This window comes from Panthera onca, chromosome B3 (assembly GCF_046562875.1).
Source record: "Panthera onca isolate mPanOnc1 chromosome B3, mPanOnc1 haplotype 2, whole genome shotgun sequence".
In the NCBI taxonomy this organism is placed as follows: Eukaryota; Metazoa; Chordata; class Mammalia; order Carnivora; family Felidae; genus Panthera; species Panthera onca.
The window spans coordinates 110,636,664-110,662,539 of NC_138344.1; the positions used below are offsets into that span (position 1 = coordinate 110,636,664).

At 45.4% G+C, this 25,876-nt stretch overlaps 2 protein-coding genes across 5 annotated transcripts in view; one reads left to right on the forward strand and one right to left on the reverse strand.

Moving 5' to 3' along the window:
• Positions 1–25,876, forward strand: part of CHURC1 (churchill domain containing 1) — a 417,546-nt gene that overhangs the window by 139,065 nt on the left and 252,605 nt on the right. The window lies entirely within an intron of this gene.
• On the reverse strand, positions 21–24,486 carry MAX (MYC associated transcriptional regulator X). Of its 4 annotated transcripts, none has more exons than XR_013556066.2 (6): positions 24,211–24,486; positions 23,442–23,468; positions 15,659–15,766; positions 2,821–2,944; positions 2,238–2,338; positions 1,446–1,559 (listed from the first exon to the last, which is right to left on the reverse strand). XR_013556066.2 is itself a non-coding variant. In XM_078448139.2 (5 exons), the coding sequence occupies exons 1-5, from the start codon at positions 24,244–24,246 to the stop codon at positions 1,372–1,374; spliced, it is 483 nt and encodes a 160-aa protein (XP_078304265.1). In that variant the 5' UTR covers positions 24,247–24,483; the 3' UTR covers positions 21–1,371. The 4 variants fall into 4 exon arrangements, 2 of the variants coding, with proteins under 2 accessions (XP_078304265.1, XP_078304266.1); XR_013556065.2 differs by having other exon boundaries at positions 1,447–1,559; positions 2,254–2,338; XM_078448139.2 differs by lacking the exon at positions 2,238–2,338 and having other exon boundaries at positions 21–1,559; positions 24,211–24,483.

Sequence of the window (25,876 nt, forward strand, 5' to 3'; positions counted from 1 at the left end):
AAGAAGACACCACCACCAAGAAGGATAAAATAAGTTTTTATTTATAGTCTTATAGTAAAGGGGAAAGCCTTAACTTGCAAGACAATTCTTGGGCAGTATGTACAACATACTTTTTATTTCCATGGAATGGAATCAAACACGGACTGAGACTACAGAGTACACACTAGAAATCAGCAAATGCCAGGAACGGAGTAGGAAAAAGACAAAGAAATGAGGCCTAAACACACAAAACCCTTCACTGGGATCTGCTGACCGCAGCCAGGACCAGGGCTGGATCACACAATGGGAACGGGTTCCAGGACAGTTGGAACAGGAATGGGGTCAGGGTGGGGAAGGGTCCGCACTGGGGTGCGGGTTTAGTACCAGGTAAATTGCTCTTGGTATTTACATACAAAATCAGTTGGCTCTATTTCTTAGAAATACACACGGAAAGAAAGGAAGATTTGATCATTACTTTATGAATCTGTCGCTTTGCAATACCGACATCATCAGAAATAGGGACAATTCACTCAGATTCAAATTTCAGTAGCAGGAAATAAATATCAAAACATCATCACTGGCCCTCAATACAAAACCTCTACCCGACCCGATCCTCCCTCCTTGTCCCACCCCCTACCACCCCCTGGCGGCTACCACTTCACTGCTGCCCGCTGTCCCCCACACATACCACACAAGTGTCACACAGCCCTCCCTAAGGTTGGCTGGGAGAAGCAGGAGTGAAACAGGCCAAAGACTCTGTGCTGCAAATCTGTCCCCACTTGTATTTATACCACAAACTTCTTCAGGGATCTGGCCTTTCAATAGGAGCGATAAATAGCTTTTTAGAAAAAAACAAAAACAAAAACTTAAAAAGAAGGGGGATTAATTCTGATTACTCCAAACTGGTCATCTTCTTAAAGTAGAGCAGTCCACAGATTCACAAAGTCTATCAAACGGAGGTGAGGGTGGCCTGGGAGGAAAGGCCTGGGAGGGGCAGGAGTCCTCCGGGCATGTGCCCGGCGGGGCTGGAGGAGCTGGTGGGTGGTCAGGACACCATGTGCTCAGAGGTCCGGCCGGCCGTCTGTCCTCCACAGAAAAAGCTGCCAAGTTGGGGTATTTTGGTTTAAAAATTCCTGGTGGGGACAGGGAATCCCTGAAGGGAAACATTAAAAAAAAAGCTTGTGGAAATGGGGAAGGAGAACGAGAGCTGTTGTCCAAGAGCTTCTACGTAAAAATAAAATTAAAAAAAAAAAAAAAAAAAAAAAAAAAAAAAGAGAAAAGAGGAAAACAAGAGTCTCTTAAATGGTTCTGAGGGTTCTAAGGATGAACTGAAAGGAGGATGGGACGATGGAGGAGACAGACAGTTTGTATTGCTGGCCTGCCCCGCGGAGCTTAGCTGGCCTCCATCCGGAGCTTCTTCCTGCTTTGGGGCTCTTCGGGCTCCGACTCCGAGCTGGAGTCTGAGCCTCCATCGAAGGCAGAGATGGTGCTGCCCTTGGCGTTGGTGTAGAGGCTGTTGTCTGAGGAGGGGTAGTTGGTCTGCAGTTGGGCACTCGACCTCGCCTTCTCCAGTGCACGGACTGAAAGGCAACCAAGCGAGCGGGTTACAGCCTTCTGGAGACTAGGGAAGCAACCGAGTCTCAGCTCAGGGTCCAGCCTGTTCTTCCGAAGGGCTTGCTGGCCCCCGAGGCTCAGGGTGGCTCAGAAGTAACTCCCTTCTGGTGCCTGTTCCACCCACACACTTCATTTCCTTCCTCCTTTCCCAGCCAGACCTGGGGGCCCAGTGGACATGGCCAGCCACTCTGCAATGCCTCCCAACCCTAAAGAGAAGGCTTGTGATGTCACCGTCCTGCCATGGAAGTCGACTGTAGAGACAGGAGCATAAGCTCCCTGTGGGACCCAGCAGCACAATGACAGAGAAGATGGCCTGGCGATGCCAGGCTCCACAAGGGTGTGAAGGCCACACAACAGCAGGGAAGGATGACATAAGATGTCGGCCAAAGAAAAGTTCTGGCTTAGCTCTCTCGTACAAGATCTACTTGGAAAGACAAGCTGGACACTTGGAAGCAAGTCGCCAATACACACAGCATACCTGGGCCTCTCGACACACAGCCCCTCCATGCAGGCTGCGTGGCCCAGTAACCAACCCGATACTGCCCCCCGCTGCCCATCCCTCGGGGTTCAGCTCATCTTGAGCCTGGAAGGTCAACCCACTCATTTTATCTTATTTTATTTTATTTTATTTGAGGTGTTCTAACCCAGGTGGTTACTTGCATTTCCTTTTACTTGCATCTTCCATGAGGGAGGAAGAGAAGTGAATTCCCCAGGAACAAAGAACTTGATCAGCTCTCGCTTTCCCCTGTGGTTGTAGGAAAAGGTGGGTGTGAGCATTGGAGAACAGCATGGGCCTGGCCCATAGGCTGCCCTGATTGGACTACCATTGACAACGGGGAGGGCTCACTGTCCCTGAAAACCTGGAGTTTCTGGTACTTACAAAGCACACTCCAATCCAAGGACCTCAAAGCTCTTTTAAAGAGACACCTGATGCCAGGTGTGACCCCTACCGCAGGCAAAGCACCTGAGCCCCAAGAAGGGGAGAGATCAGGTCAGAAAAAAAGTCTCCAAATGTCCAACCCCTAGACTCCACTGTTCCCTCACTGGAGGCTCAGGTCCTTCCTCAGGATGGTTCTAACACTCAACTATTCAGGCCCAAGAAGCAGGGCTGCTGCTGCTTATGAGCACGCGCTCCGTGACTGGTTCTGACTCTGCAGGCCCAGGTGCGAAGCCCTGACCTGGCCGGAGCACAGCAGGGCCGGCTGCCCCACCGGCTCACGTGCTCACCTTGCTGCTCCAGGAGAGCATTCTGCCGCTTGAGGTCATCGATATCTTGCTGGTGTGTGTGGTTTTTCCTTCGCATATACTGGATATACTCTGTGGCTTTGTCTAGGATTTGGGCCCGGGATGCCTGTTGCAATATGAAAAAAAGCAAAGGGGACAAAATAAAGACCTAGTCCAAGCGGTGAGGAAACCATGCCTTTCTGCAACAGCAGCACGGGGGAATGGAAGCAGGAGGGTGAGGTGGGACAAGGCTGAGGAAACACAGGAATCGCTGCTAAGAGCCTTCTTTGTGCCAGTCAAGGCGTCGAGTGCTTTATGCAGCAGCACTCTCTGAGAGGCGGCTCCACCAGGGACCCGAGGCTCAGAGAAGTTTACTCGGTTAGTCAAAGTCAACAGCTAGATAGCGGCAGAGCCTGGATTCAAACTCGGATCCATCTGACTCCTGAATTTGTACTCCCCCCATCCCCTTTGGTTCTTTAGATTGCTTTCAACTTTCGGCCTGGCCATGTCTGAAAACATTAAACTACTACTTAGCCGAGAGCTTAGGCTACTCACTCTCTGCTAGGGTGTGACTACGGGCAGCTGGTCCAGTGAGACAAGAGCAAGATCTCGGTGGGAGCCAGCTCGGAGTTGGAGGAGGCTCAAAATTTTTCCCCAAGGTCCCTAGATTTCAGACAAACCCTGACTGTGTTACCTATTTCCAACTGAGCTGTGCTGCTGTGTCACCATTTCAGCCTTCCTGGCTAAAGAGGCTTTTGTGAAAGCTGTCAGAGCTTGATGTCAACACAGGAAGGGCATGAGATTGGGCCATTTCAGGAAGCAACCACACCTTTACCACAGCCGTGGGCAGCCTAGGCACTGCCCTGTTAGAGGAACAAGTTGATAAGCCATTAAAATGGATGTCAGGTTACTCTGCCCCTGAAGGCCAAACATGCCTGGAAGATTCCCTCCAGGTTGCAAGCATGGCCAGAGTTACTCACGGCCAAGCAGCCAACTAGCCAAACAGGTAGAATGGTACAAAGCGAAGAGGACTGATGCCCAAGGCAGGGTAGTCTAGAAGTTGAGTGTGGCATTCAGGCCACCGAGGCTTCTGAGGAGTAGCAAAATTTCTTACTCAGGGTAGGGCAGTACCAGACAATTCTGTGTTACCATCCTGGCGGGTCCTTGACAACCAGAACACAACAGGGGGGAAAAGGCAGAGAAAACATCCACACTCAGGATAGCAAAACTAAATCCACTTGTATTAAATCCTGACAATCTCAATTTATATACCTCGGGCTGGGCTGGGCATCAGAGAAGTTTGCAAGGCCTGGGTTTATTCACCAGTCCTCACAAGTACTAGAATTTCCAGGCTTTCCTCTTATAGCATGCTTAAGGCAATTTCCTCAAAAGGAAATTGTTCATATTCAACCATTTTTATCTGGTGCAAATTATATGCAAGGAACTGAGCAGACACTGTGGGGACACAAAATGTATTAGTCATGACTTCTTTAGCCCAGAAGCTTACTTACTATCTAGCTGAGGAGATAAATATATCTATACACAGACAAACCACAGGGCAGCACCAACAACTGTAACTTGAGTAGCACAGATTAGAAAGGCCATGGGAAAAGATGGCTTCTGGCTGGGGTGATTACCTACTGTGTGCCAGGCATGGGCCTCGGCCTCTGTGTGCGCGCAGGCACACACGTGCGCGCTCCCATCTGAAACAGTGAAGTCTGGTCTAACCCAGGGTGACATCTGTGGGAACGGGTCACTCTGGGCAGGGAGAACAGCACGGCATAGGCATGAGAGTGGAGACTGAGCCAGGTGTGCTTCTTGAATAGGGCACCTTCTGTAGGAAGAATGAGAGTACCGTGCCACCGGGGCTTACGACTCTGGCTGCAAGGCTACTTCAGTTGCTGTTCCCCATTTCTGCTGAAGGGGACTTATTAGGTCTAATTATTAGGGGATAAAATGAAAAAAAAAAGGGGGGCACATAATTAGAAAGGAGTAATGAAAATACTCTGCTTCTCTAGATACTACAGAAGGAATTTTTTTTTTATGTTTATTTTTGAGAGAGAGAGACAGAGTGCAAGTGGGAGAGGGGCAGAGAGAGGGAGACACAAAGCAGGCTCCAGGCTCCGAACTGTCTGCACAGAGCCCGACATGGGGCTCGAACTCACGAGCTGCGAGATCATGACCTGAGCCGAAGTCAGACACTTAACCGACTAAAGCCACCCAGGTGCCCCTAGAGATGGAATTTAGAAGTAGCACTGTAGGAAAGGTGGCAGAGTGGCAAGGAAGAGTTTAGGCATCCAGGAGACAGTTGCATTCTGGGCTCTGTCATTAATGCGCTCTGTGACTGCAGATATCATCTTTCTCTCTGTGGCTTTTTTTTTTTTAAAGCTTATTTATTTGAGAGAGATAGAGCGTGAGCAGGGAAGGGGCAGAGAGACGGGGAGAGAATCCAAGCAGGCTCCATGCTGTCAGTGCAGTACCCGATGCGGGGCTCAATCCCAGGAACTGTGACATCATGACCTGAACTGAAAGCAAGAGTCGGATGCTGAACCAACTGAACCACCCAGGCGCCCCTCTCTGTGGCTGTTTCTTATCTGACTAGAAATTCTCTCAGACCCCAATCAGCCTTCCAAATTCTATGCACCCCATCAGGATCCAGTTGCTGTGCATATTCACATCCCAGTCTCTCTTTAAGTCTGCCTATTTTTTCCACTAACAGTTCCCAGAAAGCAACACTAGCCCTTATTTAACTACTCATTTGCAGCTGGGACGAGGGGAAAGAAGCAAGATTGAAAATGTTTGGTGAGGACTCTTAATGAAATACCACACTGAGTAGCAGCCTGTGTGCGACCAGTTTCTTCTTCACATATTGACACATGAAACCATGAAGTGAAAGTGAGCAGTAAGCAGAGCACAACAAACCAAAAAGGGAAAAAGATCCTGTGAGTGGTGCAAGTTTCCATTCCAGGGCAGTTTTCACATGAAGATAAAATTCACAGATGCTCAGAACACAGAGGTCCCCACAGAAGGTGGGATTGGTATACACCCGGCTCAAGGCCTCCAGAGGGCTAAGCACAGCCCTTCCATTATCCCCTCAAGGCAGAAGCGTCCCAGGCCACCTCTTAGCCAAGTCCAAAAGAATGGTTCAATTAATTTATTAACTGTGCCCTTCCCAGAGTACTCACCAAGTAAAATCCAACGAGAGAAAACTTAAAGCACAGAATACAGAATTCCCCCAAATTTACATGCGTATCTAGTCCGGGGTGGGGGTGGGGGGTTGGCGCTGGAGGGACAGCAAAAGGTTGAGATGAGAAAATGCTAGACATCTAAAATCCCCTCTTCCTGACTTTCCAAACCATATGATCACATGCCTGGCCACAAGATTAAGGTGTGGGCAGGCCCTTCTCGCCTTTAGGAGTTTCTACTATGTGAACAATAAAAAGAAACAGACAAGAACCTTGGGCTTTATGGTAGGACTGTGTGTGGCCCCAGGCTTTAGAGCATGGACTATGGAATGGCCCAGGGCTTTCGGTTTCTGTTTTTTGAAATGCAGGGTTAGCTAAGTCAGCAATCTGTGAGTGAGTGACTGAGCAGACAGAACTTGGTAAGTCATTGTGTCCACAGATGGACTGTTGCCTTTGGATACCTGTTAGGAACTGGGATAATTTTCTCCCTGCTAGGTTTTACAGTCAGGAGGCACCAATTCTGATTCCTCCTTTCTGAGCAGAAACCGATCTCTTTAATGGTCTGGACACAGCCCTGAGACAGCACACACTGTGGCTGGGGGGACCAAAGAGGTACTGGGCCTCTATGTGACCGTGCGAGTCAATGTAAAGTGGCTCCTCGGGTTCCTCCTTCACCTGTGGGAGCCATGCAAAAATGCACTGGACAGCCCTGCCAGGTCCTGTTCCAAAGCCCCAGCTGCATTACAGCAGTACAAATGATGACGATGGTAAGAATGGCAGCAGCTAACACTTACTGAGCACTTATTTAATGCCAGGTATCTTCATACAACCTTCTGATGTATTACGTCCCCTATTTTATAAATGAGGAAACAGAGGCACAGCGCTCTAACTTGCCTAGTAGCAGGTAGTAGAGTCAGGATTTGAACCAAGGCCTCCAAGACACCTCTATTTTGGGAGCACAGAGGAAACTGTGGAACTAATAAAAAAAGATGGACAGAAATGCATTGACAGCATGGTCTGAGAGAAGAGTCTGAGCAGGAGGGAAAGGACTACGAAAGAGTCATGTGATTTGTCTACACTGATGTCGATAAAGACCCAGGGAGGATGGTTTCCTTGGAGGAGTCAGAGTTTAGGTAAATCACCCCCGCACAGTTAATGAGTACAGGGATAGAGCTGAAGCTGAAGACTAGTTTTTTAAAATTAGGTTGGCAAAGTAAGAAATGAAAAAAAAGTAGCTTGTAATAACAGCAGCATTGAAGGAAGATTGTTTTTCTTTTTCTTTTAAAGACAAGTGAAAACCAAACAGGCTTCTAGCAGAGAAGAAACAAATAGAAAAAGCCTAAGGATGCAAGATAGCTTGCATCTATCTAGGACTGAACCTGACCCCAGAGGAGGGGAAACACCAGCCTCAACAGTGCGGTTAGCCTCGTTACCTAACAAGGATAAGACCAATATGGACAAAGAAGACCCACTGTGGTGTGGCCAAGGGGCCCAGCAGGTTCCTGCCCCTTTTCCAGCTTGTGCCACAGCAATAAGGAGACAGAAGAAAGGGTCAACTCAGCCTCGAGAGGCAACCACTTGACTAGAACTCCATTTGGGAACACAGTGCACCCACCTCATGTGTTGCAAGAAGTGACTACATTATTTCACAAAAGGATCCAAACCCAAGAGTTTCATTCTAATTAGAACCTTCTTAAGGCCCCAAATGTTTCTTGAAGTAGTTAACACTGACATTAGGATAAAATCCAAGGTTACTAAATCAAAACTTTTTACATAAGGCACAGTTCCACATGTTTCTGGAGATGTAAAGCTTATTACAGTAATCTGGATTTGTGTAAAAAGCCACGTTATTTTAGAAAGCAGGCGGAGAGAGGTAAGGAAGAGAAGAGTAGTGCTAGAATGTTCACATTAGGAACACCATTGCTATTCCCTGGGGTTCTAACCCTGACTGGAGAAGTAATCACCTTAGTCGTATTCATCACTTTTCCTCCTCCCTCCTTGCTGTCAAAATCAGATGTTACCACTGCCTTGTTCCCTCAAGAACCAAAATGCCACATCCTGGGGAATGAAAAAAGAACTACTGCCTGACTCACTAACTGACATTTGTTTTGCACTACATATTTTAGGAAACATAAAACCTTTATTTTCTGACACCTTGCACAACCTTTTACACGTATTAAGGTAAAGAGAAAGCTAGGGCAAAGCCTATATACATTTCCATTTGAAGAGTCATCTTCTGAAAATAAAAATTAAAGAATCTGCACAATAAATCTGGGCCTGCATTAAAGTGGTTCATTCCAAAATGGAACCCCCATCAATGCCAACAAGGGAGGCTGTGGGATCAGAGCCACCCTCAAAGCTTCCTGCTACCAAGCCCTCCCCAGCCTAGACTATTTTGTGGCTTACTATGGGAAGGCATCATACCCTTTACGGGGCTTAGTTAAAGCCAGGAGTCAGACATTTGTTTAAGAGTCAACACAAATCATGTTTCAAACATGTTGTGCCCTTGGTAGTTTGAGATGAGGGTGTGACACTTATTCATCAAGGTTTCACCATGAAGGACAGGAACACACATTCCCCAAAGAGGAAATACAACTAGTAAATAAACATGTGGAAAAGGATTTAATCTTCTAGGTAATAAACAAAATACAAAATTAATTACTAACTCTGCCTACTAAATTAATTCCCCCTCTTCAAAAAAATTCCAGTGATGGTAATATTGGTATTTTCAAAACACTGTCAAAAGACTAGTCTTTTGTTTTCGTGTTTTTTTAAATAAGGTGTCTGTTTATTCTTAATGTTTATTTATTTTTGAGAGAGGCACAGAGTGTGAGTGGGGGAAGAGCAGAGAGAGAGAGAGAGGGAGACACAGAATCCGGAGCAGGCTCCAGGCTCCGAGCTGTCAGCACAGAGCCCCACGCGGGGCTCGAACTCACGAACCGTGAGATCATGACCTGAGCCGAAGTCGGACACTTACCGACTGAGCCACCCAGGCGCCCCTAAAAGACTAGTCTTTTGAATTTGCTTTAAAGAATAAGAAAGGAAAGAATGAAGACATGAAAACAATCCTCTCTAGAGGAATTCTGGCAACAAATGGCAAAACCCAGATGTTCTTACTCCTAGACCTAGCAATCCAACTTCTTGGAATCGACTCTATGGAAACAGTCACCTGCAACAAAATGGTCATCACTATATTATTTATAAAATCAAAAAATGAAAAGCAACCTAAATGGCCAACAGAAACATGCCTAATGACTAAATATATGAATACATCATCAGCTGGGCAAAAGGCATGGTACGTGAAAACAGCAAGCTGTAACATTTCTCCCATGTAAGACGTGCAGAGGAAGAAACCAGAAGGGAATACTCAGATTGGTAATACCATCATCTCCTTGCTTCTTAGATGCCATCAATTATTCCATGGATTTCATAATAGCAGCTTGTGGGGGGAGAACTAAAAAAGGCAAGTTTCTTTTGACGTTCACTTTAAGATGGCACCCAATGTCAGTCATATTAAAGTGGGGTGTCCAGTGGGGAGACAGGTCTTTAAACTGCATGGTCGTCCAAATAGCTAATAAGCACTTGAAATGTGACTAGACTAAATTAAGCTGTGCTGCAAGCATAAAATATACTGGATTTTGTTGAAGTCATATTTATTTTTGCATACTAGGTTAAATAAAATATATTATTAGAATTAACTTCATCTGTTATTTTACTTTTTTACTGTGTCAACTAGAAAATTTAATTGTAGGGGTGCCTGGATAGCTTAGTCAGTTAAGCGTCTGACTTCACCTCAGGTCATGATGTCACGGTTCGTGAGTTTGAGCCCCACATCAGGCTCTCGCTGAGGGTGCAGAGCCTGCTTCAGATCCTCTGTTCCCCTCGCTCTCTGCCCCTCCCTGTTCACTCTCTCAAAAAATAAACAAACATTAAAAAAATTTTTTTTTAATTGTATCTGTGGCTCACATGAAACATCTGTTGGGCAACACTTGTCTTCAAATCTTAGAACAAAAGAAAGCTATAGGTTGGAGGAAGGGGAGGTTTTCTTCTTCCCATTTTTCCTAAACTTTTGTAATTTTGCTGCAAGGAAAGAAATGCTGAAGGGAAGCCCCGGAAACCAACTGGGTATCCTTCAAATCTCGAGATGGAAAAGCATTAGGTACAGTTTCCTGGCTCTCTAGTCCTCTCCATAGGAGTGAACCTTCCCCTGCTCTGCACTGCAGAGACTTCCAGAAGAATGGACAAGGCTTCTGCCCTCGAGAAGCACACCCTTTAGCTAGGTGATAAGATGGTCACAGAGAAAAGGGAGACACAGGCAAGGCCCCATGAAGCCCATGACCACTGGGGCTGATGGGGGAGCAATACTGTGGGGTTCTCTGGGTGGTGAACTGCTTGATATGAGCCGTGAAGGCAGGCAGGCAGACAGGCCCAGGCAAAGAGAACATGGAGGCACTCCAGCAGCAAAGAGTGCACAGGCTGGGGGGCCCTTGTGAGTGGGTCTCTTCACTGTGAAACCCTGATGTCATCTGGGCGGTAAGGCTGGAGTTGGGCCTTGAGAGAAGGAAGGAACTCCAACAGATGACATTTCTGGGGGAGAAGAGGAGGGTGTGCACTGCTCCACAGTCAGGGAAGGGGGAGAAAAAGCAGGAGGGCAAGGTGGGCACCTTCTTTAGAGAACATAAAATACCAATCCTTACCTTGAGGGGCACTGAAAAGCCCTGGAAAGGTTTTCAGTAGCACAGAAACAGTTTACAAGGAATTCAATAAATCAGTACACTTACATTTGCTGAACCCAGGGATTAATGGAGACTCGGGCAACCACGGACAATAAATTTAAGGTAGAAAATTAAATTTTTGAAAAACCTAGTTGTGAAGCAAATTACTGCACACGTTGGAGTCTGGTCAGGTAATAATGAGTAAGGTGGTGAAAAGGGCAGGGATGTGGCTTACTTTCATCTACAACATAATCCCTTCAACAGCCCCATATGATGTAGAAACAGTGTTGCCAAATGAACTGCACGCCTTAAGAGGCGCCCACCAGAATGAGCCTCTCCCAGTATAACGTGGCCGGAGTGGATGGACAGGGGGCCTCTTTCCTTTAGTTAACAAATACTCTGCACAGTTCCTGTGCCAGGAACTGAGGGAAAGCAATATGACCAGAAGCTGTTTTCCCTGCCTTTGTGGTACTTCTTATGGTGTAGTGTGGAGGATGGGCAGACATTCACCGGGTAACTACACAAACAATTAGAACTGGGATAAGTGCCCCGGTCACAGTGCTGAGTGACTTTAACAGGACACTGACCTTCAGCTATAAGAACTGTCAGGTTCCCTGTTATAAGTGAGTTATTTGACAGACGCCTTAACATGTTAAGGAAGCGGGCTTTCATGGAAATGAAACAGACTAGCTCAGTATTTTAACCTCTCCTTCGATGCTCAGCATGTTACCTTATTATTGCTAAGTATTACATATAATCCTCTCTCCCAACAAGGGAGCAAGACCCTCAAGAGAAGACACTATTATACCTTTTAAACCTTTACAGCACTCACATAGGTCTTGGGTCGTAACTAAACAGGTGAGCACAACCATGTTGGCTGATGTTCTTTTGTTCAAGGACTGAGCAAGCCCACGGTTTCCTCTGGCACTCTCACTCCACAGCTACGTACTGGGAATTACCACGTGCCAGAGTCTATGGCAGGAGCTGACTGGGGCGGTGCCCTCATGTTCTCATCCAAAAGGAAAGAATTCTGAACTTAATGCTCACTAAAAGAAACCCCGATTTTATTTTCATCTTAGGTTATGTTCTCTCTTTTTAACACAGCTGTATCCAGAAAGGAGAAATCCATAGCACAACAGCCTGAAACCAATAAACATTAAGATAAACACATTTAGGAAGAGACTTAAAAGATGAGAAATTTCTATAAACCACCATACAGCTACAAATGGCAATGCTGCAATAGAACCTTTTATCACTAAAGTCAACCACGCTAAGGAGACAGTGTGATTGGATGCTGGGGCTAACTTATGGGGTGGAGGGAAGAATTATATCCCCATGTGAAGGCAAACTAAGGGGCTGGCCACCAGGTCTTGAATCCACATCAACAGGATGAGTTCAGTGCCAGCAAGCCATCGGGTAACCCTCCCTAGCACCCAACCTACTGCCCTTAAAACAAATAATAATTCTGTTCCAGAAAAGTAATGTCTTCCCAGAGAACAGTCGTTACTCCCTTACTCTGGTTGACTGGCTGATGGTTCTAATTCCATCTCATCTTTCCCTGTGGGATGTCCAGTGGAAGAACTACATGGGAAACAAGAAACTTAAACAACAGAGTTCAAGAGTCTACTTGCTAACGCTGCGACCTATGGCAAAACCCAAATGGACCACCAACTACAATGGTCTATTTCTCAGAGAAGCTATGTGGACTCAGAAAAACGTACAGAGTTAAATGATCCTCAACTGTCTGCACTTCAGTGGCACCTACATATACCACCTCAGAGGAGAGTATTCTAGCAATAGCCCCTGAATGACATACTGCCAAGAATACCGGCTCTATCTTGAGGGAGCTCCCAACAAGATATGGTAGACAAGATATGGTAGAAAGACTGACCTTGGCAATCGGCAATCCCGAGTTCTAGTCCCTGTTCAGCTACAGACAGGGACCATGATCTCAAGTTGCTTCCTCATCTCTGACACAGTAATGATGGCAGGAACAGCAGTAATAGCAAACGTCAATTCTATTAGCATAATACCTCAGAGAACTGCTGTGCTTACTTTTACATTGCATCACAGATGTTGATTACTGATTTTTTTTTTTTTTTTTACTTACACAGAAGGTGATCATTTTTTATAATGTTTATGATAACAGTATAAATAGAGGAAGCCGAGGATAGAGTTTGGGTCTCACATTTAAAGCTATTTTTTTTAATACAAGTATCCCCCATTCTTGGTTAGGATCCAACTCACTCAGTACTGGTTTTGCATTAAAAATCAAAAGGCTTAGGACACGTGACAGATGATTCAAATATTAAGTGAGAAGTCACATGGAAGTTAAAAATGCTCAAATCAAAGGAGCCTGGAGGCTTTCCTGCAAGAATCCACTTGAAGCTCACCCAAACTCACGATTATTTACACAATGTCACAACCTTAATTACTGCAATCCAAATCAAGAATTAGCCAATTTCCTTTAGGTTCAAATACCGTATTTTTAAAAAATTACAACATTTAATGAGCACAGGGAAGACTGAGAGACAAAGCACTCTTCCTGCTAGACTCCCTACAGCATCTATGAAACAATGCTGGCAGATAAGGAAAACAATGTAGACGGTGGAATTCAGATGCGGAGGGGCTCAGGGTTACTTTACTCATGCTCCGTGTGAAATATCTGGATTAGAACACAGAACAGGACTCTGAAATTAAAAAGGCACCTGGTAAATTCCCACACTAGGGCTTTATTAATGGGCTCCACATAACCTGGCCCCTTGACTGCTCTTCTCCCCTATTCCTGCTACTTCTCTGACCTCATTTCCTGTCACCATCCCTGCAGTTCCAGCCTGGCCACTCTGGCCTCGGCTCTGGACAGGCCCGGCAGTGCTCCCAGGTTCCTGCCTTGTGGCTACTACACTTGCCTTCCCTTGGCCTGGACTACTCATCACCAGATAGGTACATGGTTCTTTCTTTCACACTTCCTTCAAACCTTTGTTCAAATGTTGCCCTGCCAGTGAGTTTTGTCTGGCTTATTGAAAACTGCAAACCTGCCTTCCCTGTTTAATTTTCTCCACAGCACTTAACTGAAAGGCTATATATATTTTACGTTATTAGCTCATTTTCTATCTTTTCCTCACCAGAATAAGCGCTTCTGCTTGTGTGTTTTGTTCATGGCTGTCTCCCTAGTATCTAGAACAGTTCCTGCCATGTAGAAAAACCTCAAATAAGCATTCGATGAACAGACTGAGTGAATAAATGAACTGGCCACAATGAATGACTATTCAGTTTAAGAGGCTACCAAATTCAAACCATCAACTTCACTGAAGAAAGGAGACAACAGGATTTAGGATACTGTGATTTTAAGGGCTTAAGGAAGATTATTATGGTAATGTAAAACAGGCTGGATAAGGAAAATGGTACAGCTGAGCTCCTATGACCAACCTCTCCCAAAGTGTCCTCAAACTTAAGAATGTCTAAGAATCAGTAGTGAATCTGACATGAGTGATCCAAAGGCCACTTCTTGGGAAACATTGCCTTGGTGCCACTCCTGGTTAGATGTGAGACCTAAGAGAAGGGAGCTCATTCCATTTAATTCACCAAAGTCGTTTTGATCGATACCATGGCATATGAGCACTGACTGTCAACAGCTCAAACAAACACAAGAGATAATCCTTTGCATGTGTGTACTTTGACGAAAAGAATGAGTCTGTCTCCCCGTCATAAAGATTTCCTGTGCTGCTTAGACGGTGTTGTGTCTAGGAATGCTGTTATCCTAGGTAAGCACCTTAGTTCAAGGACACTTAAAGTAAGTCCATGTTAAGTAGGCCTAACTCATGACAAATTCTGGTTTTGCAATACTAGGTATTCACTGGCCTGTTTTGTTTTTTCATAAAGGTCAGACTTACTCCATGCTTCAGCCACATACAAGGCCACACCTCAGATAAGGTATAAAGCACATGATTTACCAGAGTGACAGTATAAACAAAGTGAAACTGTAATGGTTCCAAATTTGGCTCTGGATAACCAAACGCAGGACCCCCACCCACAGAACTGAATCAGGAGAGCTACGGAAAGTATACCTGAGAGCAATGATTTTTCTTAAAACAGCTGTTTTTTTAAACACTGTATCACTAAACAGAAGTACACAGGTCCTCTTTCCAGTCCGCCATCTCTACCACTGAACTGCTGCAGAGAGCAGCTGGCTACGTTCTGTGTTCAGGATATAACTAACTGTGCAAACAGATGTTTTTTCCAAATTCCAAGAAGTGACCCCAACACATACGCTTTTTACCCAAAGCTTCCAACTTTGTTTTTCAAATGTAGAAACAGCTGGTGCCTACCTCTCCAGGGAAAACATTAGTTTCTGGAAGGCCATCAGTGGGGCGGAGGGAAGCAGGAGAAGATCAGTTACTATTTTCCCTCCATTTCGTATGAACATGTCTCTTTCCTTAAGTCTTTTGTCCCACGGCTTAACATGCTCTTTATACGCCTTGAAATAACAGCTGTTGGAACTGGGAGATCACTAGTGTCCAGGTTGGTTCACATACATTCCTGAGAGGTCTCATTTAAAAGAAGTACTAACTTCGAACTATACAAAAGAAATGCTCGTGGAGGTCTAGGGAATCACTAACCTCAGAAATCCTTAGTGTTATCCCAAACTTCTATGGGCTGCTCCCTATACTATAGTTATAATAAATTCTTGAAGGAGTAATTCACAAGTAATACTGATTTTACAAGTAATACTGATTTTAAAAGAGAACTCCTACTAATGTCTTACAAGCAGCTCCATTTTATCTGTCGTTATTTGCTAAGGACAGAGTAGGTGTGTCATATACCCAAAAAAATCAAAAAGTAAGGAAACCATGTAATTTCCTTCCAGATAGGTGAGTGGCCTGGTAAGCCCCACAGAAAGTTCCAAGTTAGTTGTGGCCATCAGTTTCTCCATAAACTCACCTTCTCTCCTTGGAGTGATGGGACCGAGTCCCGCAAACTGTGAAAGCTGTCTTTGATGTGGTCCCTACGTTTTCGTTCCAGTGCGTTATGATGAGCCCGTTTGTCAGCCTAGAAGAATGGGAAAAAGAGCACATTAGCAATGTCGTTCCTTTTGCTTGGTACAGGTGGGTGGGGAATAGCCTGGAAGTATATGCTGTCAGCGCTGTCCCTGGCGATTGGGCTGGGAAGGATTTGTCGAGGTGGGCAGTTAGGAGTCTCCAGAATTAGGATCTGCTAAAGGGGGAGAAAGGGGTGAGCAAGGCTTGCGACAGGAACATCCAAAGTAGCTCGATGCATCCAGCTCATGCATAAGTAAAATAAAAGTTATTCATGGGGACAAAGTGCAACTCTCCTGCAACATCAGTCTTCCCCCACAACTTACTTATGTGACAGAACAGCCGCCAGTCCATGGTTAGGAAGTGACCAGGGAAAAGCTCCAGAGGGGCCCCTTCATAAAATGTGATCACCCCCACTGTAAGAGATTCCTCATGGTGGGTGCCCAGGAAAGGAGTAAAGTCACTGGTGCAGTGCTTTTCATGTGAAACCCATCACCATGAGTCTGCTCTGGGCTCCAGCTTGCTAAAAGGGACTAGTTTAAGACCTGCTCACCAAATCATACAATCGAAACTAAAACCTCTAGAAAAGCCAGATGCGTGAATCTGAGATTATGACAGAGATGACAAAGACACCAAGTACATTCTGAGTTCCTGTTTTTTAAAGTGGATCCACGGTGCCATCCTGCCAAGGGCTTCCCCTCACACAGGCTATGCCAGAAAGTTTGTTCTTAGACAGCAAATCATCTGACACCCACAGGCTCTGAATAAATTTCCTCAGGCACCTGTGGCAGGTCAAGCTTATTTGGCAGTATCTAAATACCCACAGACTGGACCGAAGTCTTTATCCTGTCTTGCTTAGAATCACGAAGAACTATCAGCTGGAGAGCGACAAAGACTGGTGACAAATCACAAGCGGCAAAATACACTGGCTTCAGGCAAAAGAGAGTGCTGGAGAGCACTGCAAGAGAGCTTCAGCAGGTCCCTAATAAAAGAGCATTTCCTCCAAATGGAACACAGACACTTAACTTAGTCTAAAGCAAGAACCTTGATCACTTCTACACTTTGGGAATTATGGAGAATAATATACTCTGAGAATTTACGCTGAATACACAAGGTTGCGCTGAGCTACTCAAAGAGCAAGTCTGTAAATGGAAATTTCGGGTAGCTTTAACCTACCCAGACAGAGCACCGGGCACTTTAGATATGAAGCAACAAGAGTAAATAACTTGGCTTAGACAAGAATGCCTCAAATGAATCCTTGTACTAGACAAGATGCACAGGCAAAAATCTATAAAGACAAGTCATGGGAATGAAAGGACTTAGAATTCTACTGTATAAGCCTAAGTCTGAGTCATTACAGAGGAAGAGGAGGCTGGGAGGAGCTGTGGTAACCAAAGTCCCCTCCTGGTGTCTCAAGCACAACACCTCGCCTCTAGCTCTGCTGAATCAGACACCTGGTTCCCATCATGGCCATGGTTCTTTCTACATGGCATGGCAACTCATCTTCAGGGCAGATGCCTGGGCACTTCTAACACCCTCCTAACCTTGTTAAAGTCTGAATTCGTGGTAAAGTGAGTGCTTGCTGAACTCCAATGACATATGAAATCTAGGGGGACACTGAGGGAATGATCAAGCTTGGACACCAGATAACTTAAGGCTAGAGGTAGGTGTGCTGCACCACACAGCATTAGAACAAGAATGCCGATGCCTTCTAACAGCGGTATGAAATAACCTGGAAGTATTGAACATATTTAAGTACCCAGTCCTTTCCTAACTTACTGTCCCCTCTAGTCACCTACACAGGTAAGGTGGGCTGGGTTCTAACCTTGACTCTACCTAAAGCACTGAGAAGGTGGAGAGGACATCTGCCTCTCCAGCATTTGTTACCTACTCCCTAAGATGGTTTATTTACATGCAAATTAACTGCACAGCTTTGGTCTCCAGCAGCAGCCCAAGATACTCCTGTCTACTAAATCACCCTGATTCCTGGCCCTCCTCCCGGCTTAAGAGCTGTGCACAGAAGCAGTGACAGCAGAGTTACCCACAATTCCTCTCGTTGATACAAATAAAATCCTAATTGTCTGTTTTCTTTCTGGGAGAGTCCTGGATATCTCAAAAGGTTAGAATCAAGTTGAACTTGGTTTCACTCAGGCCTGCACTAGACAGGTGGAGCCAGGTATAATCTAACACCAAAATCATCCCCACAATGCACTACCCCTTCCCATTCACTGAGCCTTGAAAGGACTCAAATGGACAAGTCTTTTGGTTAGAGGATTGTTAAGTGAACTTGGCTGTGGACCATCAGCAGAAATCTTGGCTTCTTATCTGGGGAGCCAGCCAAGTTTGAGAAGTTGGCTCAACAAGGAAAGGCAGCAGTCCACTGCCTGGTAGAAAGCCTAGGCTGGGGACTGTTGTTCTCGAAGTAGTGGATGGAATTTCTGTGGTGGTTCCAGGCCCAATTTAACTAGCAGAAGGGTAGAATCTTAGACCAATCCCTGTTGCCATGTCCATCCCAAGCAGCTACTCTTAACCAGAGTCAATTTCAAAGCTCTCAGAGACAATGGCAATGATGTATTGTCTCCTCCCTAGGCCTCATCTGAAAGAGCAAATTAAAAATATGCAGAACTAACATGCCTAACTCCAGGCAACTCTAGACTAAATGATACCTCTAGTGGCTTGAAAGACCATATGAAAAACCTTTACACAATGCTGAGAATTCTGTTCAGGAAACATTTCCAAACCACAGAGATCCATCCAGCCCGATAATAAAGTTCCCCAGCCCCCCCGCCCCAAATCATCCAAATGAAGGGCCAGTTGCCAGGCTTATCACTGCTTTGTTAACAGTCTTCACTTGCTGGAAACCTTTTTCGAAAGAGCCAAGATTTCAGAGTTGAGAATGAAAAACAGGGTAAAGACTTCCAGTGTCAAGCATCTGAGATCCTCCCACAAACTCAAAACTAGTTTAAAACAAGGGGGTGGGAGTGGGGTGCAGGAAGGGCCAAACAACTGTGTGTCTTAAATAAAGCTCAACTCAAGAAATCAGCCAGCTTTCTGTTGCCCATACTGAGATGTTTGAGAATGAAGATGAATGGGACCAAACAAATTCTAGAAGACAGCAGAGGTTTTCTTGGGCTACACAGCTGGCCCGCAAATGCCTTCCTCCTTACATCCTATAGGAGCAGTGGCTGGATGCTGCCACTCTTCAACTACACTCAATTTGCAGTTTCTGCCAAAAAACCTTTCCTTCAGGGCATCCCAGGCTAACAGAAATCCTAAAGGGTTGTGCGATACTGAAGAGTGGTCCACAGATGCTCAACAGGAACTCCAGCACCAAATCGCTTCCAGCTTTGACATCTCTGCCAAGGTTTTTATCCAGCCTCTCAGTTTTATTTCCACCAAACTTTCCATACTGGCAGCCAGAGTAAAAATCTTCACCTACAATTTGTCCACCTCTGACACTAACAAGCACGTGTATCTTAAGTGTTATTATATGTTGAAAGCAAACATTATTTTCCTAGCCAAGAAGTTGCTAAACTGGCAGGAGGTCATTCAAGCTAAGGAGGTGTGTTCAAAATCGAGGGAAATCTCTTTAAATTATTTCCTTCCAACTTACTGCACAGAGAATGTATCTTCCTTCAAGGCCTTACATCAGTTAGCAGCCTCATTTCCTACAAGTTCTAGGTAGGCAAACAGCAGGGGGAAATAAATGCTCCATTATTCAAGGACGCACAAGGTTTTCGAGAACGATGCCATTTCCAGGCTATCTGACATCTAACCCCACCTATAAGGAGAATCTTCTTAAGTCCAATACAAAAAATGCTCTCAGCATATACTGAAAGTTGCTCACTAAACACGTACTGCCTTTAAGAAATTCAAAGATTGCATTTTAGAGGAGAGATAATGTTGCTTATTGTTAATAAGCTACTCTTATGAAACACAACCATGGAAAATACACAGGTTCAAAATTCTCATCAGAAAAGATCTATTTATTACTTCTGATGGGAAGCAAATAGGAGAAATAAAACTGAATTTCTAAGCAACTTAACTCATTTTAATCAACATGAAAACTGCAACATGAAATAATGGGCAGCTGCGACGAGAAACCACTAAGGTCCTTAATAGGAAGATATAAATTTCAAGTTCCCAACACCTCTCCTGCTAGAAGCCAAATGCCTACGATACATTTCTAAAATCAACTAAATACATGTGTTTTTGAGGTTTTTTGTTTTTTGTTTTGTTTTGTTTGGCATCATTTGGTGCCTAAAAGAACTTGGGAATGCTATTATCCAAATATGCTATCAAACTACAGCCATTTGAGAAATTAAAAATGCCTTGGTCATGAAATTTTAATCGAAAACCAAGTTAGATTCCACGATCAACAATTTCCCCATTACGGGCATCTTGAAAAAGGACTTTAAAACATAAGAACACCCTTTACTCTAACAAACAGGCGTATTTAAGAAGCAAGCCTGGCATTTCTGTACCACTGTCAACACTCTGAAGCACACACAAATTACATGCAGCGTGCACACTTCTACGCAACTAATTCCAGGTAAAACAGACAGTGGCTTCCAAGTAAATTCCAATCTCAAAGACGACCAAGCTCATTCCCTTCTAAATAGACTGTAATTCCCAACAAAGCACAGAGCACTACGAAGTTAAAAATATTTAATAGGAGGAAGACCCACACCTGAAACTGCACAGATCTGTTTTTACGCCCCTTAACAGATATACTGTAACTCTAACACATCCAGCTGATATGGATAATAAGCCTTGAGTTTCCTAACACACTAACCCTGCATTTCTCGTCTACTTTCACTTTTTTCCAAAAGTAACTTCCCAAACAGAAATAAAACAAAAGGATTTACTTCGTATGAAACATACCCGTCCCAGAAAAGTCTCTCTAAAATGCAGATTTTTCCCTCCAAAAAAGAGTAAGATAATACCAGCGGGACTGTGAGATGCATAAAATTTAGTAATAAAAATATTATTTCCTTTACAAAGCTTACTGGTCACTGGAGAAGCTGTTTTCCGTTTGCACTGAGGCAACAGAAAAAAAAATTCACCAAATCAGTTTCACTTTCTGTTAGAGTTAACCTCACTTCCTAACTATTCTTGCAGAGAATCTTAAATTTCTCACACAGTAAGGCTGTATCTACTGTAGTGACCTCATAAAAGACAAATGAGGGTCTTTTTTTACATTAGGACCCACAGAACCTTCCAAATAACTTGTTAGAAGTTCTTCTGTAGTCCTGAATATTTGGTTGTTCACAGTCCACAACCTTTTCTGAATACAAAGCTTATGAATAGTTCCCTCCGAATAAAAAAAAATGTATTACCTATACTAAACGGCAGGAAATAAAGTGATGTATTCACAGAGAAAAAAAACCCGAAATCCTTTTTACCCTATTTGTTCATGATAATTGTTTGATATGCCATAAATATTTATCTGTTGCTTCTTCTTTCCATGCTCTTATGATTATTTTGTGCCAGATAATGTTTAAAAGTCTCGGCAAATAGGCATGCCTGGATGGCTTAGTTGGTTAAGTGTCCGACTTTGGCTCAGGTCATAATATCACGGTTTGTGAGTTCGAGCCCCACATCGGGCTCAGTTCTGACAGTGTGGAGCCTGGAGCCTGCTTCAGATTCTGTTCTCCCTCTGTCTCTGACCTTCCCCCACCCGCGCGCGCGCGCTCTCTCTCTCTCTCTCTCTCTCTCTCAAAAATAAACATGAAAAAAAATTAAACAAAAAAGTTTCAGCAAATAGATGTGTCAAATTAAAAACAGAATCAAATCCACTCCCACTGCCCACCTCCCAAAATCAAAGAGAAAGATCTTAGGCACCTTAACACCAAACTAAAAATATCTAAGAAAAACAATGACATTAGCATTCTAGGAGAGTGGAAACATTTTAATAATTTAATAAAGCAATTTACATCAATACCCATGTGGATGGATATTTTGAAAAGCAGAAAGCTTTCAAGAACTGTAAGCCAAACTTTCACAAAGAAAACTCTCTCACTGGAAAGCCAATGTAATTCTAATTCAAATAATGATTCTGCAAAGGAGGCCTAACCAATCCCTATCCTCCAACCGTGATCAAGCCCTGGAATACATTTTATAACTAGAAACTTGGGGGGGGGGGGAATGTTTTAAAAAGACTGGGTTCTAAACATGAAACTCAACATTCACACCATTAAGGGTAATAGTAACTAAAAAAAAGGAACTGAATTTCCAAATACATGTGTAAAGGTAAGTATCTGACAATACTTCAAGGAAAAATAGAGCAAAATCTTTTTTGTGACTATTACCCAGGGATAATTTTTAAAATCTGATGGAACAACTTCATACTCCAGATTTTATGGAAATATTAGCTCTCAATAAACATTTTTCTTAATGCCTCTCTGCTTGGAGAACCTGCAGAAACTTTGTCTGCTCTACTGAACAGTAGGTACAAGGCAGTGGACATGCTTTTATCCTGTGATAACAGAAGCATCAAAGTGGCATCCTGCAAATTCTAACAAGTCCCCAAACATCATGTCAACAATCAGAAAAGTAAAAAAATCTGGATTTCTAATCTTTCTTCAAAACAGGAAGATCTGGCAACAGTGAGCCCTCACTCCCACATAACAACAACCCACTGGAGTTTAATGGCCGTCTTTTCAGTAAAGACATGTGCTGTCCAGAGCCCTAGTCCTCACCTCTGCTCTCTACTTTATTCCTGATGATCTTACTGCCTGAGCCCCCCAGAGGCATCTGAATTTTTGACCCCCCATTCTATAAACTCTGTACCGTTTCCATTTGTCAAATGTTAAGACACTCTGATGTACTTCTCTCCCTCTGACTCTGATTTATTTTGTGTCTATTCTTTTTTTCTTTCTCTAATCTCTTCATGGAACACCCACCGCACTGTCCCAGACTGGAAAGGCATGAGATTAGTGTCTATCTAAATCCACAGAACATCTACTGAGAACATTAATATCAAAACCCTGAGAAATTACTGATAACATTGTATGGTCTCAACCGCCACCTTTTAGCAAATCTGTCTCTGCAATGCCACGCTTTCCTCAACAATTTTTCTATTTTCTTTATACCTCTCCTTCAACGCAAATAGACCACAATAAGCTGTTTGTGACACTTTCCTATTCAACCTTTGGCTCCTCTACATTTCTAATTTCTGCATTAGAAAAATACCAGGTTGTGCTAGACTCTATAGGCCTGTAGAAATCACATGACTTTTGGTTAAAGATGATTTTTTGCATGTGGCTTCAGCCTCACACAACTACGCATGTATTGCTTAGAACCTACTTGTTCCAAAGTAAATCTGACAACTTTGACCCAAAATAATACAATTTACTTCAGAATGACACATTTCTCATTTTACACTTACAAAGTGACAGCTAGATCACCCACGTGAAAACTACTGAACGATTCATTTCTTTGCAAACAGCTCCTTTCACTCACCTACAGTCCACTGAAACTTACCACCTGAGAGTCTAGAATGATGAGATTTGCAAACCCGACCCCCCCACCTAGAACCCCAGAACAAGGCCCCGCCTCACCTTAGCGGTTAACAGGAGAGTTTACTACAATATTAAAAATAATAGAACAATCTCTTTTTCTCTCTGACCCCAAAAAGGACTAGAACTGAACGGAAATGAAAATGAAATGGAGAGTAGGAGACGTACCGCAGATTGAAACCTCGGTTGCTCTTCCTGGAATAAGAGAGAAAAAAAATAGAAAATATAGAAGTTATTTTTACACTTCACATTCAATAATAAGAAAGAAAATGCCGGCGGCGGAGGAAGCGGCGGGTGGGGAGTCGGCCCGACCCCCCTCCCTCCCTCCCCACCCCACGCCGACATCACCCCAGCGGGATCCGGTAGCGGGGCAGGGGGGTCCCGAGCGCCGCCCCTCCTTCCAGGATCCGACATCGGCCGGAGGGGATTTAGAGCACTGTCTCCTCCCCCTCGCACCCAGCTCGGGGTATCTGGGCACTCCCAACCCCTGTCCGCTCTCCCTCACCCCCCAGGATCCGCGGGTCACGGGAAGAGGGTGATCGCGGACCCAGGGGGCAGGTCCTGAGCGTCGTCCCCTTACCCGGGATCCGGACAATGGGATCCCAGGCGCACCCCGTCCCAGTCCCCCGGATCCTGAGCGGGATAGGATGGGAGCGGGAGGCCGCAGCACCCTCCTCCACGGGGGGAGGTGGGGGTCCCAAAGGCCGCGTGTCTCCTCCCCACCTCCAGTCCCAGAAGGCCGCTCCGGCTATGAGCCCGGAGGGGAGCGAGCCGGGAGCGCGACAGAGGCGGTCCCAGTCAAGGGCGGGGGGGGGGGGGGGGGGAAGGGGAAGAGGAGGAGGCTGCCCGACCCCCTGCCGCCGTCGCCCCGCGGAGAGCCCCGGCCGCTGTCCCCGCCTGACAACCCGTACGGGAAGGAAGAAGCCCCAGGACTCACGTCGCTCTCCACCTCGATGTCATCGTTATCGCTCATTTCCTACGGCCCAGGGAGCGGCCACTGCAGCGGCGGCGGGGAAAGGGGAGGGGTGCAGGGGAGGGGGAAGTCACCGACAACAACAAGCCGAGTCCCCCCACACACACACTCACTCACTCACTCACTCGCTCTCTCACTCACACTCACACACACACGCACACACACACACAACACGGGCGAGAACCACCTCCTCACTGCAGCACCGGATCAACGGCGGCACGCACGCCCGGTCGGCCCCCTGCCACGTGACCGGGCCCGTCACGCTGGGGCCGCCGAGACTTGTAGTTGTCGCCCCTTTGACTGACGGCCCAGCTGGAGCCAGTAAAACTACAAATCCCATAAGGAACTGCATATAGTCGTCGCCAGCCCAACCTGTTGACGGAGCCCAGGGCGCCTGCGTGTCCTGTGGAGGGGGCGGAGAGAGAAGTGGCGCGATGCCTGCTGGGAGTCGTAGTCCGCAGACCGCGAGTTGTCAGGAGGTTTTCTTTCCAAGGCAGCAGAGGAGGCTGCTGGGAAGATAGGACACGTGGAGGGAGTTGGGGCTCCAGGAGCCGGGCATGGTCTGAGCGCTGGGCGCCGGGCCCAGGGGGCAGGGTGGAGGCTCTGGGGGAGTAGCCGGCTGCCTAAATAACGATGCCTCTCCTCGTGCGACTAGTTTTACTTTGTCTTTTTGGTGCCTGAGTTGCTCTGCATTGCGCCCTGGGGCGTAACCCACTAGGGCCGGGGTTGGGCGGGGGAGGGGAGGGGGGTGCAGATCTTGCTGCGGCAGACTAGGGGGCGCGGCTCCGAATGCCCGTGCGTACCTTTGGGATCTGGCTGTGGGGAGGTGTCAATGGCAGGTGTTAAGTGGTGTTACAGGACAGGCAGGATAACCGGCCTTGCTGACGGACCGCTCCCAACCTTGAGAATCTTGTATTCATTCACGCGGGGGTAACCATGCCTGCTACTCATCGTGAGGCTCCTGCATTCATTGGCCCCCGACCTTCAACAACCGTTTACTTGGAAGTAAAACCCCTTCTGAGTTTGTTGTCGCCCACGTAGATTAGGGAGTGCCCAGTTCAGAGTGCCATAATTAAGAATTGCAAAAAGTATCAAAACGGGAAACCGCACTCTATCCAGTTAAAATCATATTGAACACCTACGATGTGCCAGCACGGGGATGTCATAGTGTATGAAACTGGACGGGTCCCTGACTTCATGCAGCTCACATCTGTAGAAACAAAAACAATACTGCGGCGCCATCATTTAAAGAGTGTACAGCAAGTCCTACAGGAAGGAAAAACAAGACACTTTTCAATCCTGAGGTAAAGTAACTGAACTACTCTTGTACATCCGGTGTCCAAAATGAAGGACATTTCGAGCTTTTCCCTTAAGTTACTGATCCCCTAATGAAAACCATTTTATCACTAACCTTTGAATCCAGAAATTTGGAGATATGTGACATATCTCCCCATGTGAGCATATCATCACTGCTTAAAAGATGTCAACATGGTAATCTTCCCTTTACATTTTTCCTTTAAATATCTGTTGTAGTTTTTTACTTAGTGATTCAATCCTAATGAAGTCTTAATATCTTTGCAATTAAACTCATCTTTTCTAAATATTTTGGTCTCCTAGTCTTCCTTTCACA

Coding starts and splice junctions, on each gene's coding strand:
- MAX (XM_078448139.2), bottom strand. CDS start 24,246: ATGAGCGATAACGATGACATCGAGGTGGAGAGCGAC. Junction 2,945..15,658: donor CATCACTCCAAGGAGAGAAG/GTGAGTTTATGG, acceptor ATATTGCAACAG/GCATCCCGGGCCCAAATCCT. Junction 1,560..2,820: donor TGCTCTCCTGGAGCAGCAAG/GTGAGCACGTGA, acceptor GTTGCCTTTCAG/TCCGTGCACTGGAGAAGGCG.